The 18,080-nt window shown below is 47.7% G+C and overlaps 1 protein-coding gene across 4 annotated transcripts in view; it reads right to left on the reverse strand.

The window, feature by feature from the left end:
• Nucleotides 1-18,080, reverse strand: part of Xrcc6 (X-ray repair cross complementing 6) — a 48,382-nt gene continuing 30,302 nt past the window's right edge. For all 4 annotated transcript variants that reach the window (XM_060388960.1, XM_060388958.1, XM_060388959.1 and 1 more), the window contains exons 4-13: nt 16,484-16,622; nt 16,005-16,259; nt 13,231-13,414; nt 11,748-11,934; nt 9,501-9,669; nt 8,762-8,923; nt 7,060-7,189; nt 3,757-3,857; nt 2,450-2,563; nt 1-380 (exon numbers count right to left, since the gene is read on the reverse strand). In XM_060388960.1, coding sequence (XP_060244943.1) covers nt 184-380; nt 2,450-2,563; nt 3,757-3,857; nt 7,060-7,189; nt 8,762-8,923; nt 9,501-9,669; nt 11,748-11,934; nt 13,231-13,414; nt 16,005-16,259; nt 16,484-16,622 — 1,638 coding nt within the window. In that variant the 3' untranslated portion in view covers nt 1-183. The remainder of the gene's footprint in view (nt 381-2,449; nt 2,564-3,756; nt 3,858-7,059; nt 7,190-8,761; nt 8,924-9,500; nt 9,670-11,747; nt 11,935-13,230; nt 13,415-16,004; nt 16,260-16,483; nt 16,623-18,080) is intronic.

The following is an 18,080-nucleotide window of genomic DNA, read 5'->3' on the forward strand; positions in this document are numbered from 1 at the left end:
TATAGTTTGAGCTCTTTATTCACGCTAGTAAGGCACAGTGAGGTGGGAGGGCTTCAGTCTCCACGGTGAGGCCATTGCATTTCTGTCAGGCAGCTCTTCATAGCTGAGAAACCCCTGCTGCCCTGGTAAGAACACAAGCAGGTGGCCTGGCTGTGGTGTGGAAAGTGTCTGGGTGTGTGATCTTCAGTTCTTCTCAAAGTGTCTGATGAGAGCATCTAGCAGTTCCTGCTTCTTTGATCCACTCTTGAGCCCACAGGCCTTGCAGGCCTCCTTCAGCATAGGCACAGTGAGCTTGCCCAGCGTGCCCTTGACAACATGGGCCTTCAGCTCTTCTTCTGATAACTCCACCTTGGGCTTTTTATTTGTAGAACCTTCATCATCTAAAGGAGGAGGACAGAAAGGAATGACCTAGAAATGCTTCCAGTGGTATCCCAGCTACATGACAACAGGGCCCTATGATGTGGGCTGCAGATGGCCACTTACCATCTGCAAACCTAAAACAGCCTATCACTATTTTTTTTCCCAGAGAAAGTTTATGATGCAAAATGGAGCAAGCAGGATGGCTTCCAGTCCTGTCCTCATGGGTCTACTAGGCAACAAGGATTAAATACAGCTTTACTTAGCCAAAGACAGCCAAAAGGATTAAAACCTAAACCGAACCATTCCAAAATGGTGACGGTGCACCTGGTGCTTCTCTACAAACATGAGCCTGACAGTAAGGGGTCGGTGCCAGGAAAATCCCAGTGAGACCACACCACTCCCAACTAGAGTGCAACATACACACCAAAACAGGCCATGTAGTCCCTCTGCCATTTTCTTTGTGGAAATTAAGATAATTAGGAGCTGGAAAATGGCTCAGCACTGGGTGCTCTTCCAGAGGGCCCAGGTTCAATACCCATGGCCTTCATGTCTCATACCTGTAGCTCCATGGGATCTGATGCTCTTCTGTTGTGCATTTGTTGTCCATGCAGACAAAACACCCATTTACATACATTGATGCATACATCTTTAAAATTTTAGATAATGGATGTAAAGTACAAGATTGCAAAATCATAGAAGCTATTGTGTGGTCCTCCCCTAAAACTCCAGCACCCAGGAGGATAAGACAAGGGCAGCCTGAATTTGAGGATTTGTCTGGACTACAAAGCCTGTCTCAGCAAAACACACTAAAGAACATATAAAAACAGACTCATTTCTTCCTAGACAGGGTATAAATGTTGCTTCTTTGGAGGCTGTATACCCCAGGCCTTCCTGTCAGATTTCTGAGTACTGGGACTATGGGCATGTGGGACCATACCCAACTTCTGATGCAATTCTTATCAGGGAGAGGTGTGTGTGTGTGCATATTGGGATTATATGCTACTGTGGCCGTGCTTGGATTTTTCATGTGGAAGCTGGGAATCTGAACTCAGGTCCTTATATTTGCCTATCCACCACTCTGAGCCACTAAGCTACTATCCCAAACCCCACAGATTGAATGTTTCCCTCTTGACCCAGCAACTCTGCTGCTAAGAATTGCCCTATTGATCTGTCAGACAAACACAGGATTGTCCATGTTCACTGTAGAATACCCCCTAATACAAGGCCTCATTAAAAGGCGGGCAGGGATATCCGCCACTGGCTAAGTATGCTGTAGCCTAACTTTAATAACATTTGTAGTGTGTGTATGACGTGTGTGTGGACATAAGAGAACAGATTAGTGGGATGGGTTTTCTTCTCCCACCTTTCTTTGGTCTCTAGGGAGGGAACTCCGGTTACTTGACTTGCACAGGGCAAGTGCCTTCACCCGCTGAGCCAGCTCATCAGCCTAATTTTTAAAACGAGGTAGAGGGGCTGGAGGTGGTTCCCAGAGTTCCACGGTGGCTCACGACCACCTGTAACTCCAGCTCCAAGAGATCCGATTCCCTCGTCTGACCTCTGCAGGTGCACCGGACGTGCAGGTGGTGCTCATACACACGTGAGGGCAAGACACTCGTACAGTGTGGAGAGAAATCTTTTAATAAGTATGGGGCTGCTGAAGGGCCCATCAGATCCACGTATTTGCCACGTAAACCTGATTGACCCCCGGAGCCCAGAACTGACTCCTCCAAGCTGTCCTTTGAGCTCCACACATGCGCCATGGCATCGTGTGCAAGTAATCCCACCCCTCCCCCACACAAGCAAACAATTCGCTCATTTGTATAGAAATCTCTAGGCAAGTACTTTAACACTGAGCCACAGTACCCCTGTGTACAGACTTCCGGAAAGGCTGGGATGCAGCTCTGTGATACAGCGCTCACGCGCATGTGTGAGATCCTGACCTTAACTCCCAGTGTCCCCACCCCAACCCTCCCCCCCAAGAAAAAGAAGAGAAAAGAAAGAAAAGAAATGACCTCTGCGGCGAGACCGTAAAGGCCACGAGGGCGCCATGCTGAAGGAAGGTGCTGCGAGACTGCGCCCGGCCCCTCACCTTGTTTTCTCTTGGAAACTGTTCCCTCGGGATCATACCCCGGTGGGTAGACAAGCTCTTTGAACTCAGCTGCCAGGGAGCCCAGTCTTTTCTTTATGGCTTCAGCCTTGGGCACTAGAAAATCAGAACAACACAGAGGTCAGGCGAGTCGCGTGCAGCCCAGTCATCTGTCCAGTTCCAGCTCTGTGGCGAACACCGAGAGAGCGCTGAGTCGGGCTAGGGGGAAGGGCTGGATACAAGGCAGCTGACTGGGCCATGAAAACAAGCAACAAAATCCTCCCGGCATCCTTCCTGCATGGTGTCCTCAGAGTCCTAATTCCTGGAAGCGCCAGTCCTTACTTAAATGCATACTACCTACCTGCATATATCCTACACATTCTCGTGCTTCCTCACAGGCTGCTGAACCTGAGGGGCGCCTGCTGCTAGACCCAGCTAGACAGTCCCCACAATAATGCCTGCTTGTAATAACAGCAGGAGGCCACAGCTAACTAGGAAGCTAAGCAGGCCAAACTAATTGTCCTAGTCCTTTTAACTGTTACAAGGACCTTCATTACGTCCAATCTGCCTTAGTAACTATTCATTTTCTTGTCACAGTCCATGTCCCTGTGTCCTCATAAACGGGAGAGGACACCACCATCAAGGGGTCTAGGAGCAAGGCCAGAGAAGCACAGGCCTGACGGAACAGCAGCAAGCACTGTGGTTCAGGGTGAGGCCAGCACTCAGTTTCCGTACGTGCACTGCTGAGGGCTCAGCAGCTGTTACTTGGTAAAGCCTTTCCCTTCTCTGTAAAGTTAAGGACAGCAATGGAACCCGCTTCCAAATTCTGAATGTCAGCCGAGTCAGCAGGACGACAGCGCCTGCCACTGCAGGCCTCAGCAGGAGTTATCAACATTAACTTTCACAGACACATAGACATGGGGTGGCCTAGTTAGTTCAGGGTTGCGTCTCAGGGGCCTGGCACTCTTTCCTCCTGTCACTACAGAGCTAGCTGAATCTGGTCCACGCAGTCTGAGGTGACCTAGAAAACCTGTCAAGCAGAGACGGTCTGAATAAGGTTTGGAGCTGGCTAAAAACTGCCCCTACCCAGCATACACACACACACACACACACACACACACACACACACACACACACACCAGCTCCACTTGGAGCTGAGACAGGCCCAGGCCTCTGATTTAAATTTAAAGGAAGTTCTCGGCTGAGCCTGTAGCTCACCACACAAAGTGGAAGAGCCCCTCCCCACATGGGTAAGCCCTCGGCTTCAATCCCTCTCACCCACAGAGCCTGGCCCAGCCCGCGTCCCTTACGTGTCAGATCTACGACTTGCTCAGACTCCATCATATCCAGAGCCAGGGCTTCCAGGTTCCGGAAATGCTGCTGCAGCACTGGGTTCTCAAAACTGTCACTCCTGTTAAAACAGCATCGAAACGTGAGGGCTTCCCGAGAAAACAAAATATCCGGCTGAGCTAGGGCAGGTCTAAAGGCGGTGGACAGAAACACCACAAGCAAACAGTGGAGACCTCAGAAATCAGTTTGTCTCTCCCCAACTTTCAGTGTATCACAGGACGCTGGGACATTAACTGCAGAGCAGGCTGGGCCTGTCACTAGAAGGGGGTGATGAGCGTGCAGAAAACAGAGTGATGAAGAGCAGAGAAAAGAGAGAGGAAGCAAGTGGGATGGAGAGGCAGAAAAGCAATGGTGTTTTCTGTGTGCAGGGCAGCACAGGAGGTCAGAGTTTGAGCCCAGGGGCATACATGGAGACTGCCTGGCCGCTACTGCTTTTCTATTGGCTGAGACTGAGAAAGGGGTCTTGTGGCCCCAAAGCTTCTTTTACCTGAAAAACGGGCACAAACCAACCTGGTCTCTTCCAGATTTTTTTTTCCCCACGTCTTTGTGTGTGTGCACACCTGAGTGTGGGTGCCTGCAGAGGGCAGGAGTGCCCTGACAAAGGTGCTGAGCTCTGCAAGAGCAGCGGATGCCCTCCTTAGCTGCCCCCTTTCAGGCTGTCATTGGCGCTGCATATTCAACAGTGTCTAACACAGGGACCGTTTCATTGTTGGTGTGTGTGACACACGCACCTGAGATCAAACCCAGAGCGTACATGCTAGGAAAGTGTATGCCAGCCCTACACAGTAGACGCTCAGTGCTCACACAGTCAAGGAAAGGACTATAGCAGGAACTTGGAGCTGAAGGAGAAAGCAATCTTTTTGGTTTTTCTTGTTTGTTTTTTGAGACAGGGTTTCAGATATTCCAAGCTGGCCTCAGACTCATTATGTAGCCACGGATACCCTGAAATCCTGGTACTCCTGCTGCAACTTCCCCAAGTGCCGGGATTCCAGGCGTGTGCCACAAACCTAATGAAAGGTATCATTTGCCCAGAAGTAAAGTAACACAGATATAAAAGACAGAATGTGAAACGCTCTCTAACTCAATGAGAAAAAGGCTTTTGTTTGGTTTGGTTTTGTTTTTCAAGACAGGGTTTTCCTGTGTAGCCTCCACTGTCCTGGAACTCGAACTCACAGATCTGCCTGCCTCTGCCTCCCAGCTGCTGGGATCAAAGGCATGTACAACCACCACCCAGCGAAAAAGAGACCTTTTAAACTGACTTTATTTATACACTGACTACAAGCCAAGCATGGCGGTGCGTGCTGCTAATTCCAGCACCCAGGCTACTCTGGGCTAGCCAGCTCCGACCTTCAGCTCCAGCCTGACCGGTCTTTGCTATCACGAAGAGAAAGCAGTTACTGTGCTATAGAAAAAGCCTAAGTGTCTACAGCAGCCAACACTGTATCCCAGCTTTTTAGAAGAGAGACTCTTCTTTCCTTCTGATTGGGATCAATAAATACTGTTCTTCACGTCCTCTGGCCAAGTGGTTCTTCCTAAACATGGAAAATGGGGATGGAGGTAGGAATAGGATGAAATACCAACTTGAATTAATTTATCTTGAAGTCTTTAGTCAGGCTGAGAATTTAGTCAGTTGAGTGGATAAGGAATATAGCATAGTATATGTTTACATTAAGTATATTAGAATATTAGTCAGCCTTTAAAAAAAAAAAAAAAAAAGGAAGAAAGGAGCCAGAGAGACGGCTCTGTGGTATAGACCAGGGTTTGCACACACATGGCGCGCAAACACATTCAGCTAAAACACCTACACACATGAAATAAAAACCAACCTTTTAAAGAATGTTTTAATTGACTCAAGAAGGAAATCCAGACACGTGCAGCAACGACGCTGCATCTGGATCTTACCCTGAGGGAGGGAATCAGATCCGGAAGGGCAAGCACTACTTGATTCCGCTCAGGTGCGTGCATGCCAACAGTCAAACTCTTGGGAACAGAGAATGGCGGAGGCCGGGGGATGGGAGGGGACAGCTGCTCATCGGCAGGTCTCACACTGCAACTGTGCAAGATGACCGAGGGCCCACGGCATCCTCCTACAGTCTCTCGACAGCGTCCTGACAACCTATTAGGGAGGTAGATGTCTTACAGAGCATACATACTGAGAAGAGAAGGTGGCAGGTGACAGTTACGTCTGTAGCCACATTGTTATGTAGGCTTGAAAGATGGAAGACAGCCAACTCTTTTAAGTTGTCCTCTGACCTCTACCCATAAACCGTGGGTACACACACAAAATAAATAACAAAGGTAAACATTTCTTCTCTGTTAATAAAAGGTGACTTGAGAGCTGGGCGCAGAGGCACATGCCTTTAATCCCAGGATTCAGGAGGCAGAAGCAGTCAAGACTCTCAGTTCGAGGCCAGCCTAGTCTACAAGGTGAGTTCCAAGACAGCCAGGGCTACACAGAGAAACCCTGTCTCGAAAAAGCCAAAGAGAAGAAGAAAGGACTTGAGAGCTGAAGAGATAGTTCAGCAATCAAGAGTACCTGCTGCCCTTGAAGAAGGCCTGGGTTCAGTTCCCAGCACCTACACGGTGGTGGTTCAAGCTGGCTTTAACTACAGTCCTAGGAGGATGCAACACCCTCCTCTGACCTCCTTGAGCACTAGACATGGGCCCAGTGCACACACACACATACAGGCTAACCCCGCTACACACACACATAAAATAAAAATAAATAAATCTTAAAGATGGGGACATGGTGAGACAAACCTGTAACCCCAGCATTCAGAACACCAAGGCAGGAGTCCTGTAAATTTGAGGCTAGCCTGGGCTATAGACTGAGTTCAAATCCAGCCTGAGTTACAGAGTAAGATAGCACCTAAAACAAACAGGAGATGGAATAAGCATGTGCCACTCTGTGAACCTGTTAAACACCTAGTCTCTCTTTTCCAAGACAGTCTCACTTACGTAGCCCAGGCTGGCCTCAAATGTGAAATCCTCCAGCCTCAACTCGAGGGTGACGGGCATGTGCCACCACATGATCACTACCCTGACTTTTTAGATCCAGCAGCAGTCTGAGGCTCTTCGAGAGAAGCACGGCTTCCACTCTCTATGTACTTTTTGAGTTCTTGCTGACAAGTAACGATCTTAATGATCTCCTGTTTTCTGCTAACTGAACAGAAGAACCGCACCCTCTCAGTCCTGAGACTTCCACTGTGGCTCAACTCTGGAGGCGGCGGCAGAGGAAAGCCCGAGAAGGACGCAGCACTCACCTGTACGTGAAGCGGAGCTTATGAACAATAGCCTTCATCTTGTCTATCTGCTTGGGGTTGGCCATCACTTTCTCAGTAAAGGGCACCTTCCGCTTGTCGTCAGCATAGGGGAGGAAGACAAGCTGGAAGCCTGAGGAAGGGAGACAGGTCTTCTGAGGTGTGACTTAGTGATGCAGCTGTTTGTCACCTCTCTGTGTCCTGTGATGCTGGGGCTGGGGGTTATAAATCCAGTTTCTCCATTATCAGGGGACACCCGGAAAAGTCAGTCTAACAGCCTCTCTGATGGTAAATGGGAAGCGGAACAGAGGATGGGGGCCAAAACAAGAAGCAACAACCAGGCAGCAGCAGTGGTCCCAGCATCTAGCTTTGTTGTTGTTATTATTATTATCATTATTACTATTATTATGTTTTAGATAATCCAGAGCCAGCTGGACTGTGTCACCCCTGATGAGCCAAGTCTCAGTGTCACTGGGCTCTCCTCTAAGCGCCAGCCTTTTCCCATCTTTATTCTAGCTTCTAGCACATATTAAAGAGGTAGGAGCTATGTGGTGCCCGGTTCCTTAATGGAAACATCTGGCCTCTGTAACCAATGTTGCTACCTGGTAGGGGCCCTTGAAGACAGTGCTGAAGGTGTTAAGCAAATGAGTGAGCAGGCCAGATTTTCCCCTCTGCCCTCTGGCCCCCCTGGGTGTCTGCTATTGACTTTGAGCCTGCTGCTGGGTTTGGACAAGCAGCCTGGCAGCACACGGCATGAAAGGGTGACTGCAGCTGACAGGTTAAGGGCTTAATAACCAAGCATTCTGCGGAGATGACAGTGATTTAAATAGCTTCAAAACAGCAATGGCATTTGTTCTTTTGTTGTTTTGTTTTCCTGTGTAGCCTTTCCTGGACTCACTTTGTAGACCAGGCTGGCCTGGAAATCACAGAGATCCACCTGTCTCTGAGAGGACAGGCGTGTGCCACTGCGCCCGGCTGGCATGTGTTCTTAGTAGCATGGCTAGATGGCCACATCCCGTGCTAGGCATGAACACACCTAATTATGTCAAATACAAAACAAGTTTCCAGTGAGAACAGGAAGTTTAAGTTCTGTGCCCAAGGTGGCTAGTTAACAAGAGGCAGAGATGGTTCCAAAAGAAAAGAAAGTGAGCTCTCAGATGTACAGCATGAGACAAAGTCACAGCTGGGCGTGGTGGTGCACGCCTGTAATCACAGCTCTCAGGAGGCAGGGACAGGAGGAACAGGAGTCCAAGGGCAGCCTGGGCTACATAGCAAGACCACGCATAGAGGGGCTAAAAAGAGACAAAAGCATTCAGACTTTAAGTATCTATGTGCTTTCTGCTACACCACACAGCCTTGGCAATTACAGGACATAAACCAAGCATTAAAGGTGATATGACCCTTTCAGTAAAGAAAAATATCAGCAGAGAAACCCTGAAACTTGTACCAGGAATGTGCAAATAGTCACGATGGACACAGCTCTGAAGCCTGACCATGTTATCGCCCCATGTGACTCTGCACGATGCTGTGTGTCTCACACCCATCTGTGGTGGCCTGGCCTGGCCTGGCCGGGCGTTACGTCCACCTACAAAACCTTAAAAACACACATTTCCCAGGTTTGATGCAGGACTCGGGTGCTTTAGGTCCCCTAAAGGCTCCCAAACCACATGCCAGGCTGGAGAGCCTGGATCTCTCTGCCACATACCTGCTGGAGTGAGCTGGATATTCTGATCATCTAGCTCCTCTTCCTGTGGCACCAAAGCCACAAAATAAGGGGGGGTGTTCTTTCGGGCTGTGTATCTACATACCGCCATGACCTCCTTCTCCACACACTTGGTGAGCAGAGCACTGAACAAGGTGGAGCTCCCTGGAAAACAAATACCACAGTGGCCTGCATCTCCTTCTCCCCTGTTCCCCAGCACAATAGTGTCTGAGCTCACTTGGTAAACCAGGCTGGCCACGAGCTCACAGAGATCCACCTGCCTCTGCCTCCTGAGCACTGGGATTAAAGGCATGCACCACCACCAGCTGGCCAAGACATCAAAATACCCCATTTGCATCTCTTGTATGGTGTCCAAGCAACATCCATTTAGGAAACATGGCCCAGTAAACCCACTGACAGTTGCTGGTTCCCCCTTGTTCTGTGTACTTACCACTTACCACGCAGGGACAGCCTAGGTATAAAAACAGGGTGTCATGCTAACTGTGATGGCTCAGAGGTTAAGAGCACTGGCTGCTCTTCCAGAGGTCCTGAGTTCAATTCCCAGCAACCACATGGTGGCTCACACCCATCTATGAGATTTGGTGCCCTCTTCTGGTGTGCAAGTGTACATGCAGACAGAACATTGTATATATAATAAACAAATAAATCTTAAAAAAAAAAGGTGTCTACACATTCACCACTTACTCCTCGGGGTACATGCACAGGGAACCCCCACACTCACCGTTCACCAGGGCCTCCTCTGGGTACACGAACAGGGAGGGCCTCAGGTAGTGGTGCCTCTTCAACATTACCATGGGCTTAAAGCCCACGAGAATCAAACCTGGCTCATCAAACCGCTTCAGCTCCTCCGTCTCCTCTTTCTCTAGCACAATCTGGCGACTCCCATAGGTCTAAAGGAGAAAGGATGGGAATAACAAGGGCACAAAAGGCCTATGTGGGGATAAATTTGTGGCCACCGAACACAAGCAAGTTAAAATTAGCTCTAGGAGGGCCGGGCATTGGCTTAGTGGCAAGAGCACTTGCTATACAACTATTAGGATGTGTTTGGATCCCTGGCACCCATGTACCAGCAGAGGTAACCAGAACCCCAGTGTTGTTGGGTTGGGGGAGAAGACAGGAGGAGCTCGAGGCTTGCTGGCCAGCCAACGTGGTTAGGAAAACAATAAGCTTAGGTTTGGTGAGCAACCCTGTCTCAAGGGAGTAAGGCAGAGGACAGAGAAGAATGCCCAATGTCCTCCTCTGGCCTCTACACATAAGTGCACGGTACAAGCGCACAGACAGGCAGGCAGGCAGGCGCACACACACCAGCTCTCTTCAAGGAGCAGGAAGATGGGCAACCGCAGACGTCCTCCTCCGACAACCGGGAATGAGCATTTACTTAAGGAGTTGCAGGTGATTTACATATGTCATAAACTTCCCTGTAACAATCCTGGGAGGTAGGTTTAACAGGCGCTGCAGGGATGGCTCAACAGCAAGCACCCGCCTAGCAATCACGAGGCTCTGAGTTTGATCTGAAGTAGAACAAGCAAAACAACAACCAAAAACTTGTTTGACAGTCGACCGAAATGAGGGCCAAGAGTAGGGAACAGGCTCCTGACTGAACAACGACAGCGCTCTTTAAATCCAGGTCATTCTGGTGCCAAAGGCCACGCTCGCTCCTGAGAAACTTTTTTCTCTTATTCCGCACTTCCTGAGCTCCTGCTCCCATCCACAACACAACAGATACGCAAACCAAGGACTGGATAGAGAGCTCAATGGAAGAGTACTTTTCTCACAGGACTCTATGGGATGGGAGGCCCCACATCAGGTTCTAGGTTGAGTTCTCAGAGGAAGGCAGCAAGAAACACACCTAAATATGACTTGCAAATCTGAACCTTGATCCTGGAAGATGATTAATATCAGAACTTGCTGGCAGAGTCAAATCTGGGCTTCTAACTAAAAAGGGCCCCTCAGATTTATTCAGGCAACTGGATCAGTAAACTCAGTGGTGAGAGGAATACTGCCCAATAAGCCAACATGACAGTCTGGTTACTTACAAATCGAAGAGAATGTCTTATACCATCGAACAGGAGGAGGGACCCTCTGGTGTGAAATTTATACTCAGAAAAAAACAAAAACATAGGCTGAATAAAAATATTTAATTGTAGTCAGACAGTTAGGCCCTGAACTTATACAAAAATCTGACCCTCTCCCACACTTTACATAATTAAAAAGGATGTGTTCAGCCAGCCACGGTGGTGCATACCCTTAATCGCAGCAACAGAGAGGGAGAGGCAAGTGGATCTCTGAGTTTGAGACCGGCCTGGTCTACACGAGAACCTGTCTCAAGACAATGAAAGATGTTCTCAGTTTTCAGTACATCCTTATAAAGAATATACAGCAGAGAAAGGACAGGAGGAGAGGGTGAGCTCTACTTGGCCTTCCATGCTCAAGAAAGAAGATGTGGTCATTTCAGAGCAAGAAAAAGATCTGGCTGGCTCAGCAAGAAGACATTCTCACAAACAGTCCACCGCATGTGTGAACCCTAACTGCTCATCACTTGGGGGAAACTACAAAGCACTTCCTGTCGCTGTACTTAAGCCGTTACAGCAGTATATGCTTAGCAGCCAAGGCCAAAGTTTCCACCAACACCTGGCCTGTTCGCCTTCTGCCTGCCACCTCTTTGCTGGGATTAAAGTCACACACGGGCCACCAAGCCCAGCTCCTGTTTTGTTTTGTTTTGTAAGATTTATTTATCTCCATGTATGTATGTGCACGTGTGCATGCCTCGTGCATGCAGAAGAAAGGGTCTAACCTCCTGGAACTGAAGTTATGGACGGCTGTACGCCACCATGTGGATGCTGAGAACAGAACCTAGGGACCCTGAAAGAACAGCAAGTATTCTCTTAACTGCAAAGCCATCCCCAGAGCCCCCACCTGCTTGCCAATTCTTGAACAGAAGATTCAGGAGGGAGGGCTGGCCACCTACCAGAGACCGCTTGGTATCACTAGGCAGGAGCAGACTGCCTGTGTTCACATTAAAAGTCCTCGTCTTGGTTTTCACTGGTTCATTGGTTTCTCGATAGAGCCTCACGGGAAAAGGCTTGGTAGCTTTCTGGATCAAGTTATAAATGCCCACCATGAGCACTATGTCTTTACCGAGCTTAAACTTCAACCTGAGGGAGGAGAAAGAAAGAGAAAAAATGCAAGTATAGACAGGAGGGTTGTACTTTCCTATGTAAAATGCTTTCACAGCACCCACATTTCAATTTGTCTTATTCTTTCCAGCAATCTCTTAGAATGCAAGTAGGGTGTGAACTTTAAATAGAAAAAACATCACTGGGAGTGGTGGTACAGACCCAAGCCCAGCAGGTGAGGAGCTAAGACAGTAAGACTGACCTCAAAGCTAGCATGGGGAACATAACAAGTACCAGGCTAGGCAGGTCTACCTACAAGACTCTATCCAAAACAATAATAAAAACAAACAAACAAATCAAAGGAGAGGTGGAGAAAAAGCAAAATGCAGCTAAGCGTGGTAGCAGATACCTGTAACCCCAGTGTACAGTACATGGCAAGACCTTTCTTTAAAAAAAAAAGCCAGAGCTAGGCACAGTGGCATATGCCTGTAATCCCAGCACTCTGGGAGGCAGAGGCAGGCAGAGCTCTGAGTTTGAGGTCAGCCTGGTCTACAAAGCGAGTCCAAGACAGTCAAGGCTACACAGAGAAACCCTGTGGGGGAGAAAAAAAAAAAGCTAGACATGGTGGCACACACCTGTAATCCCAGCAATCAGGGAGGCAGAAGCAGGTGGACTGCTGTGAGTTTGAGGCCAGCCTAGTCTACAAAGTAAGTCCAGGCTACAAAGCAGTCCAAAGCAGTCAAGGCTACACAGAGAAACACTGGCTTGAAAAACCAATTTAGATAGATAGATAGATAGATAGATAGATGGATAGATAGATAGAAAGAAATCTAACAACTTGGTAACTATTGACCGCTTGGTATAGGAATTCAAAATAAAGCTTTAAACCCAGCACTTGGGAAGCAAAGTTCAAGGCCTTGCCTGATCTACAAGCAAGTTCCAGGACAGCCAAAGATACACAGAGAAACACTGTCTCGAAACAGCAATAAATATATAAATACATACACACACCCATAACATGTTAGGCTTCTCTCTGTGTATTTGATGTCTTTTATGCACTCCCTACAATAAATAAGCTAATGAGGCAGATGTTATTACCATCTGCCATGTAGAGAGCGGACAGAGTACTACGGCATGCAGCAGAGTACTTAGCCGTCCAGGAAGGAAGGCTGCTGTGTTACTGTGGAGACAGGGAAGAGAAGTGACAGCTCACACCATCCTGAGGAAGCCAGCGGAGGCACAGTTTGGCAGAAGCACAGGCCGGGAAGGCAGAGCTATGCATTCCTGGTGGTTTGTTAGGGAAGTTCGGGCAGCGAGCGCTGGCTGGGTGCCCACCTGGCCAGCGCTCGCTTTTTGGTCTCCTTGGCTCGGACCTTCCTCAGCAGATCTTCCAGCTTGCTTGACTCCTCAAAGTGAACCCCGAGGTCCTCATCCTCAGCGATGCTGATGATGTCTCTGTAGAACAAGGATATGCGAAAGCCCCCTTGCTTCTTCAGGTGCATCAAGTCAATGAAGATCCCTGATGTGAGGAAAGAGTAAAGCCGGGGGCAACAGAGTGCAGCAAACGAGAATTATTGTTTTGTTTCGAGACAGGTCACATCATGGAGCCCTGGCTGACCTGGAACTCATTTTGTAGACCAGGCTGGGCTGGAATTCAGAGATCCATCTGCCTCTGCCTCACCAGTGCTGGGATTGAAGGCTAAATTTGTTTATTTTTATTGGGGATGGGGATGGGGAGTGGGGCTTAAATTTTTGTGCCTCTGCCTCACCAGTGCTGGGATTGAAGGCTAAATTTGTTTATTTTTATTGGGGATGGGGATGGGGAATGGGGCTTAAATTTTTGTGTAAATAGAGACGGTGTCAGGCCAGATGTGGTGATGTCTATTGGTAATACTAATTCTTGGGAGGCAGAGGCAGGAGGAACATAACAAGTCAGAAGTCAATAGGTCTACATGGCAAGTTCCGGACCAGCCAGGGATACATAGTGAGAACTTATTTCCAGAAAGAGAAAGATTCAAGCAATCGTGTCTATATGCCAAACATGCAAAAAATCCCAGCAGTAGGGAGGCTGAGGCAGGAGGACTGCTGTGAGTATAAGGCTACTGACATTGGGCCACATATTGAATTTTGGGTACTCATCAGTTATGACGCAGCCTATTTATTTATTTAGGTTTTTAAAAATAGAGAAAAGCAGCCAAGTGCAGTGGTAGAGCTCACCTGTAATCGCAGTGCTCAGAGTAATCACAGTGGTCAGAGTTAGGACCAGCAACCTCCAGAGCAGCCTGGGTGAGAAGACAATCTAAATCTATCACACGAACAGGTGGTGCTCAGTGTCTTGCTATGCGACCTGGTCTGAAACTCCTAGATTAAGCAATCCTCCTGCCTCAGTGCCCCATGCATCTGAAGCTGTGGGACACAACATTATGCCCAACTCAAGCATCTGCTTTCAGTTATGTTCAAATGGGTCTCATTCGCTGGTTGCTTATTTTGAGAGAGGGCTTCACTCTGGGCCCAGGCTGGAACCCATATTCCTCTTGGCTCAGTCTTCAAAGTGCTGGGATTTGGGGCATGCCAAACATCCTTTCCTCTTTCTTTCTTTCTTTTCTTTTTTTTTTTTTTTAAGATGTACTTAGGTGTAACCAGTGTTTTCTTTGCCTGGATGTCTCTCTACTTCATAAATGCAGTGGCCATAGAGGCCAGAAGAGGGGGATGGATGCCTTTCAAATGCCCCCCCCCACAGGCTAGGCATGGCAGTGTACAGCACTAACCCTACCCACTTGGGAGGCTAAGACAGAAGGATTCTCCTGTTTGAGGCCTGCCTGGCTACATAGCAAGTTCCAGACCAACACAGCTTCTATAGCAAAACCATCTCAAAAAGCAAACAAAGCCACCCACAAAATCTAGATGGACTTAACAATTTCAGGACCTAGAAAAAGTTATTATGCCAATCAGTTATTATAACTACTTCAAACAACACCCAAAGAACCACCAATCTTTGCACCACTGAGGCCAAGACAAGCCAGCTCGGTAGAGACCCTTAGACAGTTGGCAAGGCCATTAGGCCTCACTAGTTTCTCTTGATGGCAAAAGCAATGCTTGACCTCAGCTATATAAAAAAAAAAAAAGTTAAGAACCATTTAAAATAATAGGAAGGGCCAGGCAGTGGTGACGCACGCCTCTAGTCCCAATGCTGGGGAGGCAGGGGCAAGTGGATTTCTGTGTGTTCAAGGCCAGCCTTGCCTACAGAGAAGTTCAGGACAGCCAGAACTACATAGAGAAACCCTGTCTTAAAAACAAAAACAAAACAAAACATAACAAAAAAAACAAGAACTGAAGAGATGGCTCAGCAGTTAAGAACACGGGCTGCTCTTCCAGAGGACCTAGATTTGATTCCTAGCACCCACACAGCAGTTCACAGTTGTCTAACCTCAGTTCCAGGATATATAGGGCCCTCTTTAGGCCTCCAGAGGAACCAGGTACAAAAGTGGTACACAAACACCTATGCAGTAAAAACATCCGCACATATAAAAATATTTCAATTCATTTTTAAAAATTAAGTTATACATTCCTTGGAGCTGGAGAAAGAGATGCACAGACATACATGCATTCAAGCACCCATGTGCCTAAAATAAGTTAAAAAAGAAAAGAAAAGAAAAGCAGCCAGGCACAGTGGTGCACACAGTTAATCTCAGCACTCAGGAAGCAGAGGCAGGTGGATCTCTGAGTTTGAGGAAAACCTGGTCTACAAGGAGAGTCCAGGACAGCTAGTGCTACACAAAGAAACCCTGCCTCAACCCCCTCCAAAAAAAAAAAAAAAAAAAAAAAGCAAACAGAAAATGAGGCTGGAGAGATGACTCGGCAATTAAAAACACTGGCTACATTTGCAGAGGACCTCAGTTCAGTTCCCAACACCCACATGGCAGCTCACATCCATCCGAAACTCCAGCACTAGGACATATGAGGACTCTTCTGACCTCCACAGGCTCTTGGATGCACACACATGGTGCACCTAAAGACATACAGGCACACACACACCCTCACACACACACACAAGAAAACATATATTCTTAAAGTAGTAACAAAAATAAAAGAATAAGGAAAATGCCCACCAGTGTCATGGAGATCATTGGCTTTGGTCCTGGCCCGGCTGGCCTTGGCACTGTCATTGCCATGGGGGTCGTCTTCATTGGTGAACAGCATGATCCTCTTATGACTCATCTTGACCTGGACGTCGCTAAAGAGGTTGGCACAGACCCAGAGCACTTCGCTCAGAGAGTAATCCGATGCATGGCCAATTGTGTCTTGGAAATGTTTCTTTCCCTGCTGTCCCTTGAACCGGTCAAGCTCCAGCACTCGCTTCGCACCTGATGGGAGGCAGAGGAACAAGCGTGTCCAGCAGCACCCTCACCACAGACTAACAGAGGCTGGGGCCCCTCCCCATCCAACCACCACAGAACTAGAGCAGAGGTGCCCAGCAAGGACGTACAGGTCCCCAGCCAGGATCAAAGCTGCAGCCTCCTCCAGGGTCCTATTTGTTCAGCTCAGTGATGTTCTCACATAAAGGAAACCACGTTCTTGGATTACTGACCTGGGTTATCCAAATCTTGTAAGACATAAATGTTTTTGAAGTTCACTGAATTTTTGTCCTTCTCGGTTCCGTAGAACACCACTGCCAAGAGATCCCGATCGCTGCTTATGATCTTACTGGTGTACACGCTCTGGATACACTGAAAACACAAACATTCTGAGTGTCTGCGTACCATGAGCTTTCTGTAAGTGCCTACGATGGCGGAGCCCTGTTCAGTCTTAGTGCTGCTAAAGTTTGGCACAGCTGGCACATGCCTATAATCCCAGCACTTTGGAAGGTGGAGGCAGGAGGCTGTAGGCGTGTGTCATCATGGTGGGGTTACGCAGCCCCGGGGATTGAACTCATGACTTTATACATGATAGGCATGTACCCTACCAAATGATCTATAACCGCAGTCCACTTGCGCTCATTTTAAAACTGTGTTGCAGCTGGGCGTAGTGCTGCATGCCCTTAATTCCGGGACATCCAGGGCCCTGTTAACACAAAGAAACCCTGTCTTGACAAACAAACAAACAAAAAATTGTTTTCTATTACAAGTAATATTCATCTTCTCAAATTGTAAAAAGACTTGTTTTAAGTCCATATATGTATATGTGCATGTGCGCGTGTGTGTGTGTGTGTGTGTGTGTGTGTGTGTTGGTACTGGGGATTGAACTTTGCTGTCAACCTCTAAGCCAGCCTCAAAAGGACCTTATCCACACTAGAACAGCACTTGACTTTATAATCCATTTCTGAGGAGAAGGCACTTCTTGCCAAGGCTTACACAGATGGTGGGAGCAACATATTCAGGGTACCCAGAATAAGATGGAGGCTGTCCTCCCACGTGGCTACTCTTTTCTGATGCAAGTATTAAGTAACCATCTGGGGTGGGAGTGGGAGGAATAAACCATCCTTGATGCAGAAACTTTCTAAAGAGTCCATGTTTTTATTTAAAAGTGGGATTTGTCAGGGCTGGAGAAATGGTTCATCAGTTAAGAGCACTGGCTACTCTTCCAAAGGACCCAGGTTTGACTCCCCAATCCCACATGGAGTTTCACAACTACATGTAACTCCAGATCTGGGTACTGACACTTTTCTTATCATCTTCTGGTATCAAGCATACAAGTGGTAGACAGATATACCTGCAGACGGAACACCCATACACACAAAATAAATTTGAAAATAAATAAAATTTTAGTTAAATATATTTTTAAACTAGAAATGGCATTTTCTGGGAGTGATACTACATATTTATAATACCAGTACATGGGAGATGAAGACAGGAAGATCAGGATTTTTTTTTTAACGTATTTATTTATATTTTATGTGGATTGGTGTTTTGCTGGATGTATGTCTGTGTGAGGGTGTCAGATCTCCTGGAATTGTAGGTACAGACAATTGTGAGCTGCTGTGTGGGTGCTTGGAATTGAACCCAGGTCCTCTGGAAGAGCAGTTAGTGCTTCTAACTGCTGAGCCATCTCTCCAGCCCCAAGATCAGGAATTTAAGGTCATTCTTGGGTATAAAATAAATTTTGAGGCCAGCCTAGGCAGCTCAGAACTCCCTGTAACTCCAGCTCAGATGATACCCCCTTCTCTCTCTCTCTTACACATGCTCTCT

Source organism: Meriones unguiculatus, chromosome 8, assembly GCF_030254825.1.
Source record: "Meriones unguiculatus strain TT.TT164.6M chromosome 8, Bangor_MerUng_6.1, whole genome shotgun sequence".
NCBI lineage: Eukaryota > Metazoa > Chordata > Mammalia > Rodentia > Muridae > Meriones > Meriones unguiculatus.